At 41.4% G+C, this 25257-nt stretch overlaps 2 protein-coding genes across 2 annotated transcripts; both read left to right on the top strand.

Moving 5' to 3' along the window:
• The first annotated feature begins 489 nt into the window (after nucleotides 1–489).
• bcl10 (BCL10 immune signaling adaptor) lies at nucleotides 490–6656 on the top strand. The gene is made up of 3 exons (XM_061930370.2): nucleotides 490–745; nucleotides 2617–2905; nucleotides 6160–6656. The coding sequence occupies exons 1-3, from the start codon at nucleotides 701–703 to the stop codon at nucleotides 6507–6509; spliced, it is 684 nt and encodes a 227-aa protein (XP_061786354.1). The 5' UTR covers nucleotides 490–700; the 3' UTR covers nucleotides 6510–6656.
• A 376-nt stretch (nucleotides 6657–7032) lies between these two features.
• Nucleotides 7033–24983, top strand: LOC133590412 (mucolipin-3-like). The gene is made up of 12 exons (XM_061943042.2): nucleotides 7033–8412; nucleotides 8475–8642; nucleotides 8706–8859; nucleotides 18497–18578; nucleotides 19111–19207; nucleotides 19494–19593; nucleotides 19691–19803; nucleotides 22310–22459; nucleotides 22565–22666; nucleotides 22729–22851; nucleotides 22909–23115; nucleotides 23178–24983. The coding sequence occupies exons 1-12, from the start codon at nucleotides 8179–8181 to the stop codon at nucleotides 23331–23333; spliced, it is 1686 nt and encodes a 561-aa protein (XP_061799026.1). The 5' UTR covers nucleotides 7033–8178; the 3' UTR covers nucleotides 23334–24983.
• The last annotated feature ends 274 nt before the right edge of the window (nucleotides 24984–25257 follow it).

The raw sequence follows: 25257 nt of genomic DNA, 5'->3' as shown, positions 1-25257 counted from the left end.
AGTAACTGAGTAAACAAGCAAGGTTCTAAGCGTTGTAGGAGCATACAGATGTTTTAAATTACATTTTCCTTTAAGGTTATATTTCTCCTCTTTTGTTGAGAAGAATTGTTGTACATTCTTGGCTAGCAGGTTATATAGTTTGCTTTGTACATCATTTTAGATATTTGCAAATGCACCAAATGGTTGAATTTCAATATTTGTGATTAAATAAATAAAGTGGTTTGTGTGTTGTCTATATCCAACATGATGTATTATTGTAATTGATCTTGGCCAAAGAAAACAACCTGGTTATCATGCCATGATTTGACCTTGGGAATAGATGTTCCTGAGCTGAAAGAAGTTTGACGTCCTTGTTGTAAAGTAAGTGAATCAACAGCAAGACGCACTGCCAGAAGTCTCTCTAACAGCGTCACCCAGTGGCCACAGTAGACAACTGCATCCCCTTGAAACTCCCAAATGTGTGACGTCTTACTCATCGATGACGTCATTTCAGGAAATCCGGGTTTTTTTAACTTCTTTATTGAAACTTATTTCCGTGGAGGCTTTTGAGCGATCGATAACGTAATTCAACTTCTTGTCCTCCCTTTAACAAAGTTATGAATGTAACTTTTCGTCATAACTTCATAACGAAGCGCATTTAGCGACTATTCGCTGGACTGGAACAGTTGGAGGTGTTAGTTAGTGGACTAGCTTGGCCTTCATGGAGCAGCTCACTGACGATGTGATGGCAGACATTAAAAAAGACGTGAGTACACAAAAAGAACATTAAATACGAGTTCAAGTCGACATTTTTGGAAAACACCGATTAGTAAAGAGTGGAATTTACCGAAGCATTGATTACCTATCCATCCATTTACTACCGCTTGTCCCTTTTCGGTCCCACATGCACTCGGCCGGAAGCCACTTCATCGCAAAGCCAACACAGATTATATAACAATATAAATACATATATTACATATAACAATATAAATACATATATTACATATAACAATATAAATACATATATTACATATAACAATATAAATACATATATTACATATAACAATATAAATACATATATTACATACAACAATATAAATACATATATTACATATAACAATATACATACATATATTACATATAACAATATAAATACATATATTACATACAACAATATAAATACATATATTACACAACAATATCAATACATATATTACACATAACAATATAAATACATATATTACATATAACAATATAAATACATATATTACATATAACAATATAAATACATATATTACATACAACAATATAAATACATATATTACATATAACAATATAAATACATATATTACACATAACAATATAAATACATATATTACATATAACAATATCAATACATATATTACATATAACAATATCAATACATATATTACACAACAATATAAATACATATATTACATACAACAATATAAATACATATATTACATATAACAATATAAATACATATATTACATATAACAATATAAATACATATATTACATACAACAATATAAATACATATATTACATATAACAATATAAATACATATATTACATACAACAATATAAATACATATATTACATACAACAATATAAATACATATATTACATATAACAATATAAATACATATATTACATACAACAATATAAATACATATATTACACATAACAATATCAATACATATATTACACATAACAATATAAATACATATATTACATATAACAATATAAATACATATATTACACATAACAATATAAATACATATATTACATACAACAATATAAATACATATATTGTGCCAGTGAGCAACATACATATTACACATCACTACCATAATGAACAATAAAAGTAAAAAATTAGCTTATATCAATTTTGTTAAATCATCATTTCATGGGGCGGTGAATTGAACGGTTGTGCCAGCAACTTGAGGGTTCCAGGTTCGATTCCTGCTTCCTCCGTCTTAGTCACAGCTGCTGCCAGTGCCTCACACACTGGTTTAAAGATAGTAGATCAGGCCTGGGCAATTTTTGGACTCAGGGGGGTGGGGGGCGGGGGGGCACATTTAGAGACACAAAATGTGTCTGGGGGCCGGTATATCTATTATATATCTATTGTATATCTATATTTCTATTTATGTATGTACAGATGTATATTTACACACACATATGTATACACATATACACACACATACACCATCCATTCATCCATTTTCTACCGCTTGTCCCTTTTTTGGAACCGCAAGGGTGCTGGAGCTTATCCCAGCTGCATTCGGGTGGAAGGCGGTGTACACCCTGGACAAGCCACCACCTCATCGCAGGGCCAACACAGATAGATAGACAACATTCACACTCACATTCACACACTAGGGACCATTTAGTGTTGCCAATCAACACTTAGGACCTTACATGGCAGCTACCACCATCAGTGTGTGAATGTGGAAATAGTGTCAAAACGCTTTTGAGTACCTTGAAGGTAGAAAAGCGCTATAATAATTCATTTATAAATATAATTCACTTCACAACATTTCTGGTAATGAATGATGCCGGAGTACTTCATATATGCACTATTTATTCTGACGTGTTTGAACTTTGCCCCAAGGTGCTGACCAAGCTGCGCCATTACCTCTGCGGAAAGATCCGGGCCAGATGCCACCTGGACTACCTGCGCTCCCGCCGCATTCTCACCCGGGACGACGCCGAGGAGATCAACTGCAAGACCACGCAGACCAAGAGGACGGGCCTCCTGTTGGACATCCTCTCAGAGAACCCCCAAGGTCTGGACACCCTGCTGGACTCCATCCGGGAGCTGCGAGCGCAGAACTTCATCATCGCCAAGATCACAGACGAGGTGCAGAAGGCCAAGAATGAGAAGATGGCGCTTCTAAAAGGTTATGACCTCACTAATTCACTCCAATCTAGTCTTTATTCTCATGCTGGAAGGTAGAGGTTTCAACTGAAATATGCTTAGAAATTGACTGGCACAGTTTTGCAGCAGAGTCCTCCAAACTGAACTACAGAGTCATGTATGATAGCACAATCACTACAGAGTCATGTATGATAGCACAATCACTACAGAGTCATGTATGATAGCACAATCACTACAGAGTCATGTATGATAGCACAATCAGAAATACTTTATTCATCCCCGAGGGGAAATGAAGATTTTCAGCACAATCCCATTCAAGATCAGACAAACATTACAGGGAGACAGAACAGGATCAAACATTACAGGGAGACAGAACAGGATCAAACATTACAGGGAGACAGAACAAGATCAAACATTACAGGGAGACAGAACAGGATCAAACATTACAGGGAGACAGAACAAGATCAAACATTACAGGGAGACAGAACAGGATCAAACATTACAGGGAGACAGAACAAGATCAAACATTACAGGGAGACAGAACAGGATCAAACATTACAGGGAGACAGAACAGGATCAAACATTACAAGGAGACAGAACAGGATCAAACATTACAGGGAGACAGAACAGGATCGCTGACGGCTCTGACAACTTCTGGCGCCCCTTACAAAAAAGGTGAGAAACAGGTAAACAATGGGAAGGGGAGGGGGGTGAGAAAAAAAATATTAAGTCTAAGCCTGGGCCCCTGGAGAGGGGGCTTAGACTGAGGCCAAGGAGAGAGAAAAACCTCATAGCCATAGCACACATAAACATGTGCGTAAGAGTGAAACATCAAAGGACATTAAATACATTAAAATAGCAGAGCTGATGCAAACAGCTGCCACTCCAACAGTGCTACTTCTACACACAGCCACAAAAGTAAAACAACAAGAAAAAATCAAGCAATAATATACATTGTGCACACATGATTGCACCATGCATAGACAAGCAACCAAACAAAAGCATCGTTTCAACACCCACACACACTGTGGTGGCCTCTGCGGTGTTCCACGCCATGGTCTGCTGGGGTGGGGGGAGCATGGCCAGAGACAGGAGCAGACCCAACAAAGCAACCAAGAAACCCTCGGCCGCCCACCAATTCTGGGCCAGTGTCCAGTCCACATGGATGAGCGAGGATACGTCCAAGGAGACCGAAGTGTCCGATACCTGCTCATTCAGCCAAGACACTGGGAAGCTTGTCCAGCTCTGCAGCCATGTCTCTTCATCCACATCTCCTCTCCTCCAGTCTCTCCAAACTCTGCAGCCATGTCTCTTCATCCACATCTCCTCTCCTCCAGTCTCTCCAAACGCAGAGACCCAGCAGCTGGTGTCCATGGCCAAAAGGCTCCCAGGAGGCAGATCCAGAAGCCCACAAAAAAGCACGGCAGAAGTCAGGAAAGTGCCACCCCTTGTCGCACAGTTCCAAAGGGTCCGGGACCAAAAGGCATAAAAAACCCACTTGAGAAGAAGAGGAAACACCAGGAACAGCAAAGGATGACACAAGAGCACAGAGCTCCTGCCACCAGCAGCCACTACAGCGACACCATTTTGGGAGAAAAGGGCTGAATGCTTAGCTTTTTCAGTAGGAGCACAGGTGCTACTAAATAAATAACAAGTAGTAGCACAGAAAAAAAAGGAGCTTTTTAAAAAAATTATTATTATTTAATTTTTTTTATTAATCAGTCCAACAAAATAATACACAACAATACAATAATAATACAATTCCAATTCCAAAACCAAACCCGACCCAGCAACATTCAGAATAACAATGAACAAAGTCATTGAGAGGACACACACACATGACACAAAACAATCCAAAGGGCGTCAGACAAAAATGAATAATATCAACAACAGTATTAATATTAATAGGAATTCCAACATAACAATGAAGAAAAATCCCTCAAAGAGGCCCAGATTGAAATGTCCGAAATAACACAATTTTACTATGACTGTGACGTTGAAATATTATCGCTAGTGTGGTCATTAGCATTGGAAGCACAAAATATAAACTGCAATAGTCTGCTGACCAGCAATGATCAATGAATGAAATGAGTTTATTTAATTACCATTTCAACCATTTTGTGTGATCAGTTTAACAGCACAGATGATACATATTAACAATCATACACATTTACACACACAAAGAAAAACAATGACCTAAAAGCCAAGCCTTATATTTGCCTATCCTTTACATTCACTGAAATGACATTGCCTGGAACATCAACTTTCAAAAAATCAATAGGATGAAAGTAATCGTTGCTAAATTTGATCATTTTCCATTATTTCACCTTTTCAAGGCTTTCTTAAACCTTAACAAAGAAGTACATGTCTTCAACTCCTCACTGAGCTTGTTCCACCATTTCACTCCTAAAACTGAAATACATTTGTATTTTATATTCCTTCTTGCTTGACATATTTCAAAAATCAAAATCCCCACTGTAATATAATCACTTTTATCACGAGTGGCATTTTTCTATTTCCCTGCTTCCCGTCTCGCCAGAAGCAGCATATATATATATATATATATATATATATATATATATATATATATATATATATATATATACTGCGATGAGGTGGCGACTTGTCCAGGGTGTACCCCGCCTTCCGCCCGATTGTAGCTGAGATAGGCTCCAGCGCCCCCCGCGACCCCAATGGGAATAAGCGGTAGAAAATGGATGGATATATATATATATATATATATGTATGTATATATGTACGTGCAGGCGGCTTCTGGCGAAACAAAAGAGCAACCACCATTCAAAGTATTTTTCACCGATTGTGTTTGCTTATTTTATTCCAACACGTCCCCTAAACATGAAAACACCATCGGCATGAATGAGCACAGCATTGAGTTTGTATAAAAGTTTGTATCTTTAGTTGTTGAAATGAAATGGTTAATTGTTGTGGTAGCAGCTTAGCCAGCATGTTGCAAGAGTGGAGATGCGGAGGTTTGCTATGGTCTGGTGACAACAATGCTTGGCTCTCATGCCAGACCACCAAGATCGGAGTCCCGGGCAGAACTGAATAGCAGGAACTTGTTGTTCAATAAGCTTTAAAAAACATGAGATGATGTCACACAAACCAGGAAAAAGCTTTTTTTTTTGTCAGTTATGCAAATGAAACAATGACTTTCTTCATGCTGGTCAATCTCTGTTGATACTCATGACCCTCCTCTCCAGGACCTGAATGCTATATAATGTACTATTGCTCACTAGACACTCCTCTCTCCTTTAGCTGGAGCATCCACTTCCTCACCCGGCAGCACCGTCACCTGCATGACCCCCCAGCCTTCCGGTATGTTCTCCATCCACTCCACCTTGCTCCTCCATCCCGATGGCGAAGGAAGCCTCCCTGTTTCGGACGGCTTTGCGGAAGGTGGCGGTGACTCTCAGTCCTCCATGGCTGCTGTCTCCTCCTCGACCTTCTCCTGCCTCCCCAAGCCAGGAGAGCCCGGAGCTCCTCCGCTCCCCGAGGAGGAGATGGTGGAAGACGGAGGTTCACCGGGGTCCTCCACCTGCAGCAACATGGCCGATCCCAACTTCCAACCCCTGCGGTCGCGTTCTCTCACTCAGAGCAACTCTTGATCAGTATGCGGTCACAGGGACCAACAGGTAGATTGAACTATGCTGCTTTTTCATCCAAACTACTGTACATTATGTTAGACTTTTTTACATCATTCCTTCATCTCTTCTTCTTATTAGAGGATCACTAAATAAATGTGCTGCATTTTATGCTCGTGCTTGCATATATTTGTCAAGAAAAAGAACCGAGTCATTAGTCACTTAAATACAATTTTGTGCAACTCTACTGTAATATATAAAAAAAATATATATATGTATATATTATTTAACGAATATATACTGTCGATTTACAATATATCAAGAAGGTGAGTAATGGGAACTAAAACAATCTAAAAAATGTTTGTAATTAATACAAATAATAAAAAAAAAAAATGTGTCCCTTCAAAGTAATGTGTAATCTAATTTGTAACTAATTGTAACCATTTGTCAAAAAGTATTACAATTATGTGAAATAATAAAAAGTCATAAAAAATGACACAAAGACAAGTAATAAATAACACAGTTCTTAAAATACTTGTTTGATGTAAATGATTTGTAATAATTACACTACCTTAGTTATCCATCCATCCATCTTCTTCCGCTTATCCGAGGTCGGGTCGCGGGGGCAGCAGCCTAAGCAGGGAAGCCCAGACTTCCCTCTCCCCAGCCACTTGGTCCAGCTCCTCCCGGTTATTCTAGTTATATTTGTTATTTTGAGCCACGTGGCTCACATGGTTGAAACAACTTGATGGTTCCTGGTACCAATCCAGCTTCCACCGTCCGAGTCACTGCCGTTGTGTCCTTGGGCATCAAACTTCACCCACCCGGCTCCCAGTGCCACACACACTAGTCTATGAATATGAATGAATGTTTGGCGTATGAATGTGGATTATGTTTACGTTACAGTCTACAACTTGTGTGTGTGTATACTAGCGGCCCCAAAGACAACAATAATGGATTACAGATACTGTAAGTGTTCACTCCATTTATTTTATTTTGCTATAGATAGCTCAAAATGTTAATGAACAGCTTTTCACCATGCTTTTGTAATTATAGATGTATAACTATACAGCATTTTAAAACGTTAATTAAGGGAAAAAAATCTTGAGAAAATTAAATACAATATTAGAGCATAATAAAACATTGACTAGATAATAAATCAATAAATGAAACAAAGCCTTTGGTACATATTGGGGAGGTTTACACTGTACAATTTGACACAAAGGGTTTTTTTCTCTTCTTCTTGTGTTTGTAAATTCCTAAACTGGAAAAGCTGAAAATGACTCACAGGTTTGATCTTCATGGCCGTGGTGACAGCTGAAGACCTACTCTTAACTGGTATGTTATATTATGAATATAATAGTATAGTATTATATTAGCCTTTTTACATGAAGTTGTGTTATATATATATTGATGTACAGTAAAACTGTCCAATGTGATGACTTTTACTGCCAAGCAGGTTTTCAAGCAATGCAGCACAAATCTGTGAGGGTTCATTTAAAACATTCTTTGATATTAAACTTAAAAATTAAGGTAAAGTTAAATGTCACATTTTTTTGCTGTGACGGAGGTGCAAGCTCATGTAGGAGAACCCGTTTGATAAACATCAGAATGCCTGGAATGGTTCAAGCTTTGTCTTGACTCACCTCTAAGTTGGACGTTTGATTCTGGGCTGGTCGTCAGCGTCAGCGTCATGGACGAGACCGAGCCCCTGCTGGCCGCCAGGTCGGACGAGCAAAGACCCAGCCGCAATGGCCGCTGCGGGTGGAGTCTTGGCGCTCCCAACATGGACTCCGAGCTGGTGGACGACCTGAGACGCAGGCTCAAGTACTTCTTCATGAACCCGTGCCAGAAGTACAAAGCCAGGGGTCGCAAACCCTGGAAGCTGATGTTGCAAATACTAAAAATCGTCATCATCACCGCCCAGGTAGGCTGCTTCCTGTATGTGGCCTTATTACTATCATTGTTATGGCCATATTTCTTCTTCAGCTGGTCTCCTTTGGACTGAGCAACGAGATGATGGTCACGTTCAAGGACGAGAACTTGATGACGTTCCGCAACATCTTTCTCAAAGGATACAAGGACCACCGGCTGGGAGGTCACGTTCTGTACACAAAAGCAGACGTCTATGAGCACATACGCTACGTCATCGACAGAGTAAGTGCGGCAAAAATACTTCATGTGAGTTCATGGCCAACTTGTTTATTCTTGTCTTTGCAGTACGCCCGACTTCAGAACCTAACCATTGGCAACCTGGCATACGAGAGGACCGAGGGCAAGTACACGCCTCTGATTGTCTGCCAGGAGTTCTACAGGAACAGCAACATTGACCTCCAGAACAAGACCTTCTACATCGATCCACACATCGATACAGGTAATGCTGATAATACGTATACTTATATCAATAGTACTTGCATATATTCAGAGTAATAGTACATATATTTATTTCAACACAATGATGCAGGTAATGGTAATAGTACATATAGTAAAAGATATGTATACTTACAAAGTAGAAAAGCAGTGAAGTTGTCACGTTGTGTAAATGGTCAATAAAAAGAGAATACAACAAATCCTTTTCAACTTATATTCAATTGAATAGACTGCAAAGACAAGATATTTCATGTTCATTTTTTTTCTGCTAATAATCATGAACTTAGAATTGAATGGCACCAACACTTTGCAAAAAAGGCATTTTTACCAGTGTGTTACATGGCCTTTCCTTTTAACAACACTCAGTAAAGGTTTGGGAACTGAGGAGACACATTTTTGAAGTGGAATTCTTTCCCATTCTTGCTTGATGTACAGCTTAAGTTGTTCAACAGTCTCCCTTCTCATATTTTAGCCTTCACACATTTTCAATGTCTGGACTACAGGCAGGCCAGTCTAGTGTCTTGCTGAAATAAGCAGGGGCGTCCATGATAACGTTGCTTGGATGGCAACATATGTTGCTCCAAAAGCTGTATGTACCTTTTAGCATTAATGGTGCCTTCACAGAAGTGTAAGTTACCCATGTCTTGGGCACTAATACACCCCCATACCATCACACATGCTGCCTTTTACACTTTGCACCCAGAACAGACCGGATGGTTCTTTTCCTCTTTGGTCCGGAGGACACGATGTCCACAGTTTCCCAAAACAATTTGAAATGTGGACTCGTCAGACCACAGAACACTTTTCTACTTTGCATCAGTCCATCTTAGATGAGCTCGGGCCCAGCGAAGCCAGCGGCGTTTCTGGGTGTTGTTGATAAATGGCTTTGGCTTTGCATAGTAGAGTTTTAACTTGCACTTACAGATGTAGCGACCAATTGTAGTTACTGACAGTGGTTTTCTGAAGTGTTCCTCAGCCCATGTGGTGATATCCTTTACACATTGATGTCAGTTTTTGATGCAGTACTCCCTGAGGGATTCAAGGTCACGGGCATTCAATGTTACGTGCAGTGATTTCTCCAGATTCTCCGGACCTTTTGATGATATTACGGAGCGTAGATGGTGAAATCCCTAAATTCCTTGTTGAGAAATGTTGTTCTTAAACAATTTGCTCAGGCATTTGTTGACAAAGTGGTGACCCTCGCCCCATCCTTGTTTGTGAATGATTGAGGCCCCTTCTACGGCTAAGGTTATCCAGGGTAAATCCCACCTAACGTCATCTGAGTCCACACACACACACACACACACAGTGGTCGTTTAAGACCCCTCCCTCCTCTGTCCGCCGGCATAACGTCACCTAGTACGCATGCGCAAAAAAAATGTGCGCGTCATAGTCACCTCTGACCTGGAAGTGTATTCTTACTGTGTTTCAATGTAGACTATTGCCACATTGCTTTGAACAGTAAACCTTGCTGGCCTCACCATCAGCAGCTGGTAGTCAATCACAGCTGAGCCACCACACATCAATCATATCTTTCATGGACGTGTGAAAGTAAACAATGTGATAAAGAACATTTGACAAGATATATCTGGTCAGGACAGTGTGCTTGTAGGCTGAAATTGGCGGTCGTACTTGACAGCTGCAACCACTTCCTGGCTTCACAATAGTCATGGAGTACAAAACTAGACGTTGAGTAGTCGCTGGACATACAAGGCGGACATTAAGTAGTACTAGTCTGCTTTGCCAGTCCAAATGTATTCGCTGTTTTTCCTAGTCTGTCTCCCCTTTGACAAATGGACAAAGTTTTTCACTAAGTAGGATCACAGCTGACCAGGACATTGGAAAGTTCTCTTGCCGTTCCTCTGACACAACACACTCGGTGACAAACATATCCCACCAGGCTGCCGCTCTTCCAGGCCTTATCCAAAAGTCAACATGGTCTGACATGTGTTGTATGCAAAGTAGCTGCAATCGCGCGCTTGCTTGTCTTAAGGTAGTCATGTGTGATTTCCACACGGGCATGTCACCTCCATCTTTCTGACGTCACTTCCTGTGTGACGCGCAGTCTTTCTGACATCACTTCCTGTGTGACGCGCAGTCTTTCTGACATCACTTCCTCTCCGAACTCAGTTTGTAAAGGATCAATGAGTAGTCCATACAAAGCTCAGAGCCAGAGATTCAAGATATAGACGGCGCACTTCCCCGTGTAAAACATTGTCCGAGGAGGGGAACCTTAAACGCTGATATAGTGTGGCTGAAACGGGGCTTAGGCTAAATAAATATTCGTTTCAGTGTAGTGTAGACATAGCCTAAGTATTTCATGGAAGCTGCTTTTATAGCCAATCATGGCACCCACCTGTTCCCAATTAGCCTGTTCACCTGTGGGATGTTCCAAATAAGTCTTTGATGAGCATTCCTCAACTTTCTCACTCTTTTTTGCCACTTGTGCCAGCTTTTTCGAAACATGTTGCAGGTATCAAATTCCAAATGAGCTAATATTTGCAAAAAATAACAAAGTTTTCCAGTTGGAACGTTAAATATCTTGTCTTTGCAGTCTATTCAATTGAATATAAGTTGAAAATGATTTGCAAATCATTGTATTCTCTTTTTATTTGTCATTTACACAACGTGACAACTTCACTGCTTTTGGGGTTTGTATTTTCAACACATTGATACGGGTAATAGTAATAGTACGTACATTTCCCCACTTGAATACAGGTAATAGTAATAGTTAGTATATTTCCACACACTGATACAGATAATCGTGATAGTTCATATACTTTATCTCAACACATTTAAACAGGTATTAGTAATCAATCAATCAATCAATCTTTATTTATATAGCCCTAAATCACAAGTGTCTCAAAGGGCTGCACAAGCCACAACGACATCCTCGGTACAAAGCCCACATAAGGGCAAGGAAAAACTCACCCCAGTGGGACGTCGATGTGAATGACTATGAGAAACCTTGGAGAGGACCGCATATGTGGGTAACCCCCCCCCTCTAGGGGAGACCGAAAGCAATGGATGTCGAGTGGGTCTGACATAATATTGTGAGAGTCCAGTCCATAGTGGATCCAACATAATAGTAAGAGTCCAGTCCATAGTGGGGCCAGCAGGACACCATCCCGAGCGGAGACGGGTCAGCAGCGCAGAGATGTTCCCAGCCGATGCACAGGCGAGCGGTCCACCCCGGGTCCCGACTCTGGACAGCCAGCACTTCATCCATGGCCACCGGACCTGTGCCCCCCCCCCCCCTCAAGGAAAAGGGGAGCAGAGGAGAGAAGAAAAGAAACGGCAGATCAACTGGTCTAACAGGGGGGCTATTTAAAGGCTAGAGTATACAAATGAGTTTTAAGATGGGACTTAAATGTTTCTACTGAGGTAGCATCTCTAATTGTTACTGCTAGAACATTCCATAGTACTGGGGCCCCAATAGAAAACGCTCTATAGCCCGCAGACTTTTTTTGGGCTCTGGGAATCACTAATAAGCCGGAGTTCTTTGAACGCAAATTTCTTGCCGGGACATATGGTACAATGCAATCGACAAGATAGGACGGAGCTAGACCGTGTAGTATTTTATACGTAAGTAGTAAAACCTTAAAGTCACATCTTAAGTGCACAGGAAGCCAGTGCAGGTGAGCCAGTATAGGTATATATATGTATATGTATATATGTATATAAAGGTATATACAGTATAGGCGTAATATGATCAAACTTTCTTGTTCTTGTCAAAAGTCTAGCAGCCGCATTTTGTACCAACTGTAATTTTTTAATGCTAGACATAGGGAGACCCCAAAATAATACGTTACAGTAGTCGAGACGAGACGTAACGAACGCATGAATAATGATCTCAGCGTCGCTAGTGGATAAAATAGAACGGATTTTAGCGATATTACGGAGATGAAAGAAGGCCGTTTTAGTAACACTCTTAATGTGTGACTCAAAGGAGAGAGTTGTTTTAGTAACACTCTTAATGTGTGACTCAAAGGAGAGAGTTGGGTGGAAAATAATACCCAGATTCTTTACTGATTCGCCTTGTGTAATTGTTTGGTTGTCAAATGTTAAGGTGGTATTATTAAATAAATGTCGGTGTTTAGCAGGACCGATAATCAGCATTTCTGTTTTCTTGGCGTTGAGTTGCAAGAAGTTAGCAGACATCCATTGTTTAATTTCATTAAGACACGCCTCCAGCTGACTACAATCCGGCGTGTTGATCAGCTTTAGGGGCATGTAGAGTTGGGTGTCATCAGCATAACAATGAAAGCTAACACCGTATTTGCGTATGATGTCGCCTAGCGGCAGCATGTAAGTACTAAAGAGTGCAGGGCCAAGAACCGAACCCTGAGGAACTCCGCACGTTACCTTAACATAGTCCGAGGTCACATTATTATGGGAGACGCATTGCATCCTGTCAGTAAGATAAGAGTTAAACCACGACAAAGCTAAGTCTGACATACCAATATGTGTTTTGATACGCTCTAATAAAATATTATGATCGACGGTATCGAAAGCAGCGCTAAGATCAAGAAGCAGCAACATAGATGACGCATCAGAATCCATCGTTAGCAGTAGATCATTAGTCATTTTTGCGAGGGCTGTCTCCGTAGAGTGATTTGCCCTGAAACCGGATTGAAAAGGTTCACAGAGATTGTTAGACACCAAGTGTTCATTTAGCTGCTGTGCGACAATTTTTTCGAGGATTTTCGAAATAAAGGGAAGGTGGGACACCGGTCGGTAGTTTACCATGAGGTCAGGATCAAGGTTAGGTCTTTTGAGCAGAGGATGAATAACCGCTTTCTTGAATGCTAGGGGAACAGTGCCAGAGGAAAGTGATAAGTTTATAATATTTAGCACTGATGGACCTAATAATACAAAAAGCTCCTTGATAAGTTTCCCAGGAAGTGGGTCAAGTAAACATGTTGTTTGTTTTATCCCACTTACACGCTGTAATAGTTCCTCTAATGTTATTTCATCAAAAAGAGAGAGACTATTTTGTATTGCAGTATCCGTCGTAGATACAGTTGTATCTGTGTTCATAGAACCCAGTTGTAGCTGGGATGCGTTGTCTTTAATCTCCTTTCTAATGAGTTCAATTTTCTTATTAAAGAAATTCATAAAGTCATCTGCCGAGTGGGTGGAGCTATTGGGAGGAGTCCCTTGTTGGGTTAGCGATGCTACTGTACTGAACAAAAGTTTAGGGTCGTTTTTGTTGAGGCGGATGAGATTTGAGTAATATTTAGCTTTAGCTAAGGTAAGCATGCGTTTATACGATATTAAACTATCACTCCATGCTTGATGGAAAACCTCAAGCTTGGTCGCGCGCCATTTGCGTTCCAACTTTCTACATGATAATTTATGAGCTCTGGTTTCTTCTGTAAACCATGGGGTGCACCTTTTAGGGGCCCTTTTTTGTTTTAGCGGTGCTATACTATCAATGGTTTTGCGCAGGGCATTGTCAAAGTTGTTAGTGAGGTTATCAATAGAGCCGACATAATTTGGGAATGGTGCCATTACCGAAGGCAGTAGGTCAGCAAGAGTCATCGTTGTGGCAGCATTAATGTTGCGGCTGCTATAGCAGTTATTATTATTATTAATTTGTTGACAATGAGTCAGAACTTCGAATTTTATAAGGTAATGATCGGACATTACTTTAGTATACGGGAGTACCATAACTTTGGAGGTGGTGACACCCCTGACCAGCACTAGATCTATCGTATTGCCGTTGCGATGCGTAGGTTCATTTATTATTTGTGTAAGACCACAGCTATCAATTATAGTCTGGAGCGCCACGCACTGAGGGTCCGATGGGGTATTCATATGGATATTAAAGTCCCCCATTATGATTATATTGTCTGCGTGCGTCACTAGATCAGCAACGAACTCTGAGAATTCATTAATAAAGTCCGAATAGAATGTACATTTCCAACATACTGCTGCTCACTGCTCCCCTCACCTCCCAGGGGCTGAACAAGGGGATGGGTCAAAGGCAGAGGTTAATTTTACCACACCGAGTGTGTGTGTGACTATCAGTGGTACTTTAACTTTAATATTGATACAGGTAATAGCAACAGTTAGTATATTTCCAACACATTGATACAGATAATTGTAATAGTACATATATTTCTACACAATGATACGGGTCTTAGTCAGTGTTGATAATAGCAGCGTAAGAGTGTAACGCATTACTAACGACATTATTTTTTTAGTAAAGAGTAATCCAATGGAATACTGTCGCCATCGTTGCTGAGAATGTGAAGTGGCGCGTTGCCACGGTTTGGTTGAATAAAGCGCAAAGTGTCAATATTTATCGGAGGGTTGCTGGTTACTGGGGTTCAATCCCCACCTTCTACCATCCTAGTCACGTCCGTTGTGTCCTTGGGCAAGACACTTCACCCTTGCTCCTGATGGCTGCTGGTTAGCGCCTTGCATGGCAGCTCCCTCCATCAGTGTGTGAATGTGTGTGTGAATGGGTAAATGTGGAAATAGTGTCAAAGCGCTTTGAGTACCTTGAAGGTAGAAAAGCACTATACAAGTATAACCCATTTATTTATTTATTTATTATATAAATGTTCTAAAATACTCTATATAGTGTTTTTATTCTTCGATCAGTTAATATAAACATATTTGACGTTAAATATCTTATCAAACATAATAGCGTATAAAATCACAAAATGAAAATAACGTCTGAGTTACTTTGCTGAGTAACTAATTACTCTTACAATGAGGTAACTCAGTTTCTAACTCAATTACTTTTTGGGAGAAATAATTTGTAACTGAAACTAATTACTTTTTTTAGGTAAGATGACCAACACGGGTCATAGTAATGGTTAGTATATTTATTTCCACACATTGGTAGGGGTAATTGCAATAGTACATCATGTTCACACACTTCAACAACAGGTCTGAAAAGAAGGAGAAAGACACACATCTTGTTTATTTTCCATGTACTAGATTGCCATTTTGTACTCAAGTAAAAAAGAAGAAACTACAAGAATGTATTATAGTAAACTTAATAGTCATTGTATATCAATACAAACATAGATTTTACTTAAATGTTAATTAAGTAAATACATTCAAGAATAAAGCTATGAAAATACTGTAAAGTAATAAGTAATTGAAATGGGTGGTTCATAAATGATCCAGCTCTTGAAAGGGAATTGTACCCTATTGTAAGACAAGAACACATTTGTTATTTGTTTTTTAATGCCTTCTCACTTGTAATATACGAGGTGGCTAACAATTCGTCTAACGGGAGTTATCTATTGCGCCCATAAAGAACAGCAACAATACACTCTTCACAGTTCATCTGGTGACCTGAATCTTAACCAATTGAGATTTCAACAATCAGACCCCCAGGCGACTCAGCTGCGGTGGATCAGGCCTCAGCTTGCATCCAGGTAACGCTACCCTACATGCCACGCTTCTACCCTCTTGATCTACAGCCACCTCCACGCCACTTCTATTGCCAACTTGATGGCCCTTTGCTGGCTGATCCCTAAAATGTGCTGCAGTTTGTAGGGCTTGCAAAAGGCATTGGCCCACAATTGGCCCCCCGGTATCTCGCTTCGATGGTTTGGCATCTTGCCCGCCAACCATTGCTCCAATACTCACATACTTTGCCTTCTTCCTTTTGTTGGCCTCCTCCGTACAGTTCTGCCAAAGCACTGTGAGCTCCAATTGAGGCTACTGAGGTAAGAACAATGTCTGACCTCAATGTTGTCTTGGCAATCGCTTCAGGGAACTTCAGCTGCTTCCCCAGATCAACTACCATCCCCCAATGGCGTGCTGTTGCCAACAAGCCAGAGGAGGTGTTCCAGACCGCTGTTGAGTCTTCTTCCCAGCTCTGATAAAAGTGATAGTGTTCTTTAATGTGGCTGATTTTACTGGATGTGGAATCCGCAATGGCTTTCAGGACCTGGTCATGTCGCCAGCGGTAGTGCCGTTCGCCGGGAAGCTTTCTGCAGCAGTTTAGGATGTGCTCCAAGGTTCCTCTCCTCTGCCAGAGGGGACACGCTGATGTCTAAACCTTCCTGTAGATGAATATGTCAGATGGACTTGGCAGTACGTCGTAGCTCTGTCCATGTGACTTTGCGCTCTGCAGCTTTCATTTGGTCCAGGATGGCCCTGCTGCCGCATTCCCACCATCTGGCTAGGTTGCTTCTTCTCAACACCTGCTCGAACCTCCTCAAAGATCAGCGACCATCTCTCTGTCCTCGGTGCCTTGTCGTAGCAAGGTGTTCTGCCGCTGCCTAGGCCAGCTTGTCCCTGTGCTACTGTGCCCACCAACACCTTTTGCTGTAGTCTTGCCTCTGCGACATCCACAGCCTCGGCAACTCTCCACTTCCGCCCTGTCCTGACTTCAATCACCGCCTGGGAGACCTTTTGGTCACTGGACTCCCAATATTGTAGCAGCTCCCTGGACCATGTCACAATGAACTCCTTCTCCGGCTGCTGATGGGGAGTTGTTCCGGTGCAAAGCAATGCTACTAAGGCTTCGTGAAAGTCCCAGCTGTCTGCGCATAAACCTGCTTATCCTCCCTTCAAAGCATTCCACCGCTGAAATGGGGATTTCATAGACCAAGAGGGGCCAGAAGATCCAGGGGACAATACCATGCCGGTAAATCCAAGCCCTGAACTTGCCAGGGAGGTCAGACTTGTCCACCACGGCGAGCCAGGTCTCCAGGTCTTGGTTGGCCGCTTGTATGGAGGCTGTGTTGTACTGTACTGTATGTGTCCTGTTGGCTGAAGATCTTCACTGTTTGCAGGTGTTATGGTTTTTGGGACTAGCAGCAAATAGCGCAATCATTTCCATTTTTGACGATTAGCTTGCTTCCTCAAAACCTTTCTATTAGCTTGTCGTTGACTCCTCTGATTTGGGATCAACATTTGTAATAAAAGTGAGTGTTGCACTTAATAGATTAGATTCCTTTCTGTCTCTTTTCGATTGCTATCTTTTCCTAGCAACGAAGGAAGCTAACAAGCTACTCTATATTGGTAGAAACAAGTTTGCTCATGAAACACGTTTGAAATTCTCAAATGATGATAAAATATTGTAGCCAGGTTCTCAGTTTAGCAGACTGCTGGGTTGTAATATATTTTATAATGAATGTTATAAATGATTATTATAATTAATTACTCCATCCATCCATCCATCCATCTTCTTCCGCTTATCCGAGGTCGGGTCGCGGGGGCAGCAGCCTAAGCAGGGAAGCCCAGACTTCCCTCTCCCCAGCCACTTCGTCCAGCTCTTCCTGTGGGATCCCGAGGCGTTCCCAGGCCAGCCGGGAGACATAGTCTTCCCAACGTGTCCTGGGTCTTCCCCGCGGCCTCCTACCGGTGGGACGTGCCCTAAACACCTCCCTAGGGAGGCGTTCGGGTGGCATCCTGACCAGATGCCCGAACCACCTCATCTGGCTCCTCTCCATGTGGAGGAGCAGCGGTAATTAATTACTAACAGAGTGAATTGACAAAATGTCATATTACTTGTGCAATGAGGATAAAGATCATTCCATTCCATTCCAAGTATAAATAATACAAATAAAAGAACATTATTATTTTTTAAATCAGTTGATGTTTCTTTATATGTTTTTATGGATTGTGATTGATTCCACATAATGTCATCTAATTTCCTCTTCCAGATTGTTTTTCCATCTATCCTGTGCAGTCTTTGGAAAACATCAGTTTGGCCACACCTCTCAACTTCTCTTTGGACTTCAGGAGGTAATGAATGCATACTTACAATAATCCATCCATCCATCCATTTTCTACCGCTTGTCGTGGGGGGTGCTGGCACATATCCCAGCTGCATTCAGGCGGAAGGCGGGGTACAACCTGGACAAATCGCCACCTCATCACAGGGCCAACACAGATAGACAACATTCACACACTAGGGACCATTTAGTCTTGCCAATCAACCTATCCCCAGGTGCATGTCTTTGGAGGTGGGAGGGGCCTATCCCCAGGTGCATGTCTTTGGAGGTGGGAGGAAGCTGGAGTAGAACCCACGCAGTCACGGGGAGAACATGCAAACTCCACACAGAAAGTGTGGAGTTTGCCCGGGATTGAACTCAGGACCTTCGTATTGTAATGGCAGACACATTTAAAACATTGGCATGAATTACATTTTTGTCATATTGAGGATCTTTGACGAGTGTTTTTTGCAGTAGGTTCATAACACAAGTAGTCTTGAGCATGGGGCCAAGAAGTTGGTGCTCCGCCCCTGACTGTCACACTTTGTGTTGTTTGTGTCCAGGCTGCTGTCAGTTCATGTTTCTTTTACTCTGAAAAGCATCAATCTGCAGGCTGTCAGACACCACCAGCTTCCAGACTGTTTCGTCTTCCATGTCGTGGTTAGTGGCCACACCTGTCAATCATCTACACCAGTTATTGCAATCTATGTGCCATAAATCATAGCTGTTATGAATGCCAATGATGCAATAGTGTCAGGACAAGTTACAGCAGGCCTCACCCTATTTTCTATTTTTGCTCTTATGTTCTGGAGGTTACTGTTATTTCCTGGTGCAGCACTATTATTTCACTTCACTTCCTGTTTGGCTCCACCCATCACCTGCCTCCGATCTCTAATCAGAGAGCATGAATCAATCACCATCACAGATGTCATGTCTTTGTGCACAGATCACCTTTAATAACGGCGCTCACAGTGGCAACATAAAGGTGGCAGTTAAGAATGACGTCGCCATCAACCAATGCAGAGACTGGATTGTGGAGGGAACGTGTAAGTCTATGTTGAGCTGGAAATGAAAGTGAAATGTGTACATTTATGTTGAGCTTGAAATGAAAGTGAAATGAATGTCTGCATTTTGTATGAAAAGGCGGGAAGAAGGACTACTGGCTGCTCTTCTTCGACACGGCCGTCATCCTCGCCTGCTTCACCTCGCTCATTCTCTGCCTGCGTTCTGTCGTCAATGGCATCCGGCTCCAGTTTGTGAGAAAAAACATATTTCCCATCCATCCATTTTCTACCGCTTGTCCCTTTTGGGGTGGTGGGGGTGCTGGAGCCTATCCCAGCTGCACTCAGGCAGAAGGCAGGCTACACCTTGGACAAGTCACCAATTCATTGCAGGGCCAATAAATCAAAACCATAGCCATATTTTCCACATAAACACTAGTAGGTTGGTAGAGCCGCGATGCCAGCAACTTGAGGGTTCCAGGTTCGATTCCCACATCTGCCATCCTAGTCACTGCTGTTGTGTCCTTGTGCAAGACACTTTTCTCCCAGTGCCACACACACTGCTTTAAATGTAGCTTAAAGATGTGGATAATGGCTTCCACAATGTGAAGCGCTTTGAGTTTCTAGAGAAAAAGTGCTATATAAATGTAATTCACTTTACTCCAAAGTGTTAGGGTTAATAGTGTTGACTTTACTCGACAATATACAACCTTTTCTTTTTTTGCTTACCAACATGGTTTCATTTCTAATCGTATGTGTTTTTATATTCATAGGTGATTTGTGGCATATTTACAAAGGACAAAAGCAGTGAAGTTGTCAGGTTGTGTAAATGGTCAATAAAAAGAGAATACAACAAATCCTTTTCAACTTATATTCAATTGAATAGACTGCAAAGACAAGATATTTCATGTTCACACTGACAAACTTTCTTATTTTTTGCAAATAATCATAAACTTTGAATTTAATGGCAGCAACACATTGCAAAAAATGAATTTTTACCAGTGTGTTACATAGCCTTTCCTTTTAACAACACTCAGTAAAGGTTTGGGAACTGAGGAGACACATTTTTGAAGTGGAATTCTTTCCCATTCTTGCTTGATGTACAGCTTAAGTTGTTCAACAGTCTCCCTTCTCATATTTTAGCCTTCACACATTTTCAATGTCTGGACTACAGGCAGGCCAGTCTAGTACCCGCACTCTTTTACTATGAAGCCACGCTGTTGTAACAAGTGGCTTGGCATTGTCTTGCTGAAATAAGCAGGGGCGTCCATGAAAAAGATGTTGCTTGGATGGCAACATATGTTGCTCCAAAAGCTGTATGTACCTTTCAGCATTAATGGTGCCTTCACACATGTGTAAGTTACCCATGTCTTGGCCACTAATACACCCCCATACCATCACACATGCTGCCTTTTACACTTTCACCCTAGAACAGTCCGGATGGTTCTTTTTCTCTTTGGTCCGGAGGACACGACGTCCACAGTTTCCAAAAACAATTTAAAATGTGGACTCGTCAGACCACAGAACACTTTTACACTTTGCATCAGTCCATCTTAGATGAGCTCGGGCCCAGAGAAGCCGGCGGCGTTTCTGGGTGTTGTTGATAAATGGCTTTGGCTTTGCATAGTAGAGTTTTAACTTGCACTTACAGATGTAGCGACCAACTGTAGTTACTGACAGTGGTTTTCTGAAGTGTTCCTGAGCCCATGGGGTGATATCCTTTACACACTGATGTCGCTTTTTGATGCAGTATTGCCTGAGGGATCAAGGACAAGCCACCCTGGGCCCGGAGCTCTAGCGATGTTGTCTGGGATGTGGTAAGACTGATGAAACTCACTTGTAATTCCAACACGACACATAAATCCAACTGACTGCAATTCGGTTGGAGTGCATGAAGAACACAGCAACTCACATGCCAGACTGACTCAAATGCACCAATAAAGACAGCTAGTTAGTAGCTGCAGCATCAGTATTCACCTCCATCTTGACATATTTTACCTTAGTCCAAAATGTATAACAAGTAGAAATTAATAATATGATTAGTATTATATATCAAGTTATCAAGTTCACATATGAACTTGAAGTGCCATCCCATTGCTAACCCATAGGCTTCAATATGACCTTTTGCAGCTATTACAGCTTCAGCTCTTCTGGGAAGGCTGTCCACAAGGTTGCAGAGTGTGTTTATATCTTCTGGGAAGGCTGTCCACAAGGTTGCAGAGTGTGTTTATAGCTAAGGTGTTCTATCGGATTCAGGTCAGGACTCTGTGCAGGCCAGTCAAGTTCATCCACAGCAGACTCTGTCATCCATGTCTTTATGGACCTTGCTTGGTGCACTGGTGCACAGTCATGTTGGAAGAGGAAGGGGCCCGCTCCAAACTGTTCCCACAAGGTTGGGAGCATGGAATTGTCCAAAATGTTTTGGTATCCTGGAGCATTCAAAGTTCCTCTCACTGGAACTAAGGGGCCAAGCCCAACTCCTGAAAAATAACCCCACACCATAATTCCTCCTCCACCAAATCTCACACTTGGCACATGTTTCCATGCCTAAGTGCTTGATTTGATACCAAGTGATTAGGACACCTGATTCTCATCATTTGGGTGGGTGGCCAAATACTTTTGGCAATATATATATACTTTTTCTTGTGTGGTGTAGGTCAGCTTTGTGGGGGAAATGTGGGCAAAGTTCCTTGCTCAAGGACCCAACAGCAGTGCAAATACAGTGTAGAGAGTAACACATTGATATTTGTCCCTGACGTAGGAGTTGAGCACCTTCTTCCACACCCACTACAATAAAAGGGTGAGGATGTCAGAGCGCATGGAGTTTGTGAACGGCTGGTACATTCTCATCATCGTCAGCGACACTCTCACCATCGCAGGTTCGGCCTTCAAGATCGGAATACAGACCAAGGTTAGTTGTCTCTCTATTCTTGTTTATAAGTCTTCCAAGAACACTGAACTATTGTTTTATCGTGTGTATTCATGGCAAATGTGACTAATGAACATTATTTTGCAGTTGTTGACGAGTTACGACGTGTGCAGCATCCTCCTGGGCACAGCCACCATGCTGGTCTGGGTGGGCGTGTTGCGTTACCTTGGCTTCTTCAAGAAATATAACGTAAGACAAGCATATGAGGAGAAGGCAACATTATCTTTCACCTTTTTATATCTTTTTACCAGATCCTAATTTTGACTTTGAGGGCAGCTTTTCCCAATGTGATCCGCTTCTGCTGTTGTGCCGCCATGATCTACCTGGGCTACTGTTTCTGTGGCTGGATCGTGCTTGGACCGTACCACGACAAAGTAAGTAGTCACAATAACTGACCACAAAGATGGGAACCATGCAAACATGTCTTCCAGTTCCGAACGCTGGACAAGGTGACAGAGTGTCTCTTCTCGCTCATCAACGGCGACGACATGTACGCCACCTTCATGAAGCTGAGGAAGGACGGCTACATGGTGTGGCTCTTCTCCCGGCTCTACCTGTACTCCTTCATCTCTCTCTTCATCTACATGGTGCTGAGCCTCTTCATCGCTCTCATCACTGACACCTACGAGACCATCAAGGTCAGCAGCCATTCTCCTGTGCACCTCCTCTTCCTCCTCTGACATATTGTGTTGTGTTGTAGCATCACCAGCAGGAGAAAGTGCCGGCGTCTCAGCTGCAGGCTTTCATAGCTCAGTGCAGAGACCAGCCCAAGTCTGGAAGATTTATGAGTGAGCAGGCAGCACAATCCTGCTGCCTCTTTTCTTGCCTTTCTTGTGGCTTTCCTGAAAAAATGTGACCTCGGATGTATTCAATTCCCATCTCTTGTGTTATGTTTTTGATATCATGTCTGCAAACATGCATATTACAACTCAACTACTGGCTAACTATTTTGTTTGTCAACAAAAGAAACAATCACTTTCCTAAATATAGTGTTGGGTGACGGACCCTGAAGACCTGGACTCAGTCCCCTCAACCTCGTGTCCGTTTGATCGGAGGGAGAAGGAACTTGCCAGACATTCGTATCAGCAAAAAAAGACCTATACCTATCGAGGCTCTCCCAGTTCTTGTCTTCTAGCCAGTTGGGGGAATTTTACAGCTTTTAATGACCTCATCTGTCTCTTTTTTTGGATGACTTCACAAGTCTTATTTGGTGATTTTTGATTTGATCAGTGACTCAACAAAGTCCATGGCAATCCTTAAATGCCGTCTAAATCATAACAATAGACATAGCAAACTTGTATTATTGTAAATCTGCATAAATCAATATCCATCATACAATAATACGGAAACAATGGCTAGATCAGTGGTTCTTAACCTTGTTGGAAGTAGCGAACTCCACCACTTTCATATGCGCATTCACCCAACCCTTCTTTAGTGAAAAATAAAATGTTTTTTTTTTTCAAATTCAAGACAAAGTTATATATTTTTGGTAACACTTTAGTATGTGGAACATATTCTAAGTAACAAAGACTTAATTAAGAGTTATTTGGTTAGGGTTAGGGCCAGGGTTAGAAGGTAAGGGTTATAATAAGGCCATGTCGAATAAGGCATTAATAAGTACTTAATAATGACTAGTTAAGAGCCAATATGTTACTAATTTGCATGTTAATAAGCAACTAATTAATGGTGAATATGTTCCCACCATGTTTTATTACTGGTGCACAAAATGAAGCGTGCATGAACATCACCTTGTTCAAAGAACAAAAGCAACACAGTGCATAAACTCACAACAAATGACACACCTGCAAATCAGTCTGACTTCTGCTGTTGTCGTATCCGTAATACGCCGATAGGGAGAAGTTTTTATTTACACGATGAGTCGGGTGTGTTTTGACCTTTGCTGAACCCCTGAGGCCAACTCACCGAACCCCTAGGGTTCCATCCAACCCAGGTTAAGAACCACTGGGCTAGATGTTGATAGTCCAACTCATGGTTTACACATGTGGTTTTAGTTTATTTGGAACATCACGTATTTCCAGTTTCTCATTACAACATGTCCAAAAAGAAGTAGGAAGAAGCAGAGTTTATAGATGAAACTGTAATTACATTAGATAGTGATGAGCCGTCAGGACCAGCAAGAACTTCTCTGCTGGCCTAACATGACCACAAATCATCATCATAATCAAAAAATGAAGTAAGTTTTAATTTATGTTCCCTAAATATGTGAAAGTATTCATATTGTCTTCATGTCATGAAAGAAATGAAAAAAACAAAAATAAAAATAACTGGGTGGAATGTGAAGGATGTTTAATATCTTTAATGTTAATTACATATAATGCTAGCACCAAATGAAATGATATTATTGATCAATATTCTGCATGCTAAGTGTATCATTAGGTAGAACTGTCAATTGTTCGTTTTCAAGTAACAATTTGCTTGTGAAATACATCTAAGATGGTGAATCTGAAACACGACAACGACTTATTGGAGATTAAACCAACACACGTGGGAGGAAAAAGTATCCTTCTTTCAAATGACGTCATTGCATCTCGTTGACTTTCCAGTGCTTCCAGTCAATTTCAATTCATGTATTTTTTTGTTTTGGTTGTATTTAAATTCCATCGTCCGATTATTTTCAATGTGTTTGTACAATACTGTTGTCATTTTCCTTCGTCGTAACAATCCTGACACATTGCGAAGCACCTGAACGCATTCTTACATGTAAAATAGCCTCTTCCCTTTTAACCAATCAGCGGCTCCTGCACTGGTTGCCTAGCAAC

The sequence above is a fragment of the Nerophis lumbriciformis genome, linkage group LG03 (genome assembly GCF_033978685.3).
Source record: "Nerophis lumbriciformis linkage group LG03, RoL_Nlum_v2.1, whole genome shotgun sequence".
In the NCBI taxonomy this organism is placed as follows: domain Eukaryota; kingdom Metazoa; phylum Chordata; class Actinopteri; order Syngnathiformes; family Syngnathidae; genus Nerophis; species Nerophis lumbriciformis.
The sequence above is the reverse complement of the archived record's forward strand: the minus strand, read 5'-3'. Positions and strand labels throughout refer to the sequence as shown.

Bases quoted from the DNA above. Each gene is read 5' to 3' on its own strand.
- bcl10 (XM_061930370.2), top strand. From the start codon at position 701: ATGGAGCAGCTCACTGACGATGTGATGGCAGACATTAAAAAAGAC. The intron at 746-2,616 runs GTGAGTACACAA...CTTTGCCCCAAG, and splicing joins TGGCAGACATTAAAAAAGAC to GTGCTGACCAAGCTGCGCCA. The intron at 2,906-6,159 runs GTTATGACCTCA...TCTCTCCTTTAG, and splicing joins GAAGATGGCGCTTCTAAAAG to CTGGAGCATCCACTTCCTCA.
- LOC133590412 (XM_061943042.2), top strand. From the start codon at position 8,179: ATGGACGAGACCGAGCCCCTGCTGGCCGCCAGGTCGGACGAGCAAAGA. The intron at 8,860-18,496 runs GTAATGCTGATA...TTCCTCTTCCAG, and splicing joins CGATCCACACATCGATACAG to ATTGTTTTTCCATCTATCCT. The intron at 19,208-19,493 runs GTTAGTGGCCAC...CTTTGTGCACAG, and splicing joins GTTTCGTCTTCCATGTCGTG to ATCACCTTTAATAACGGCGC.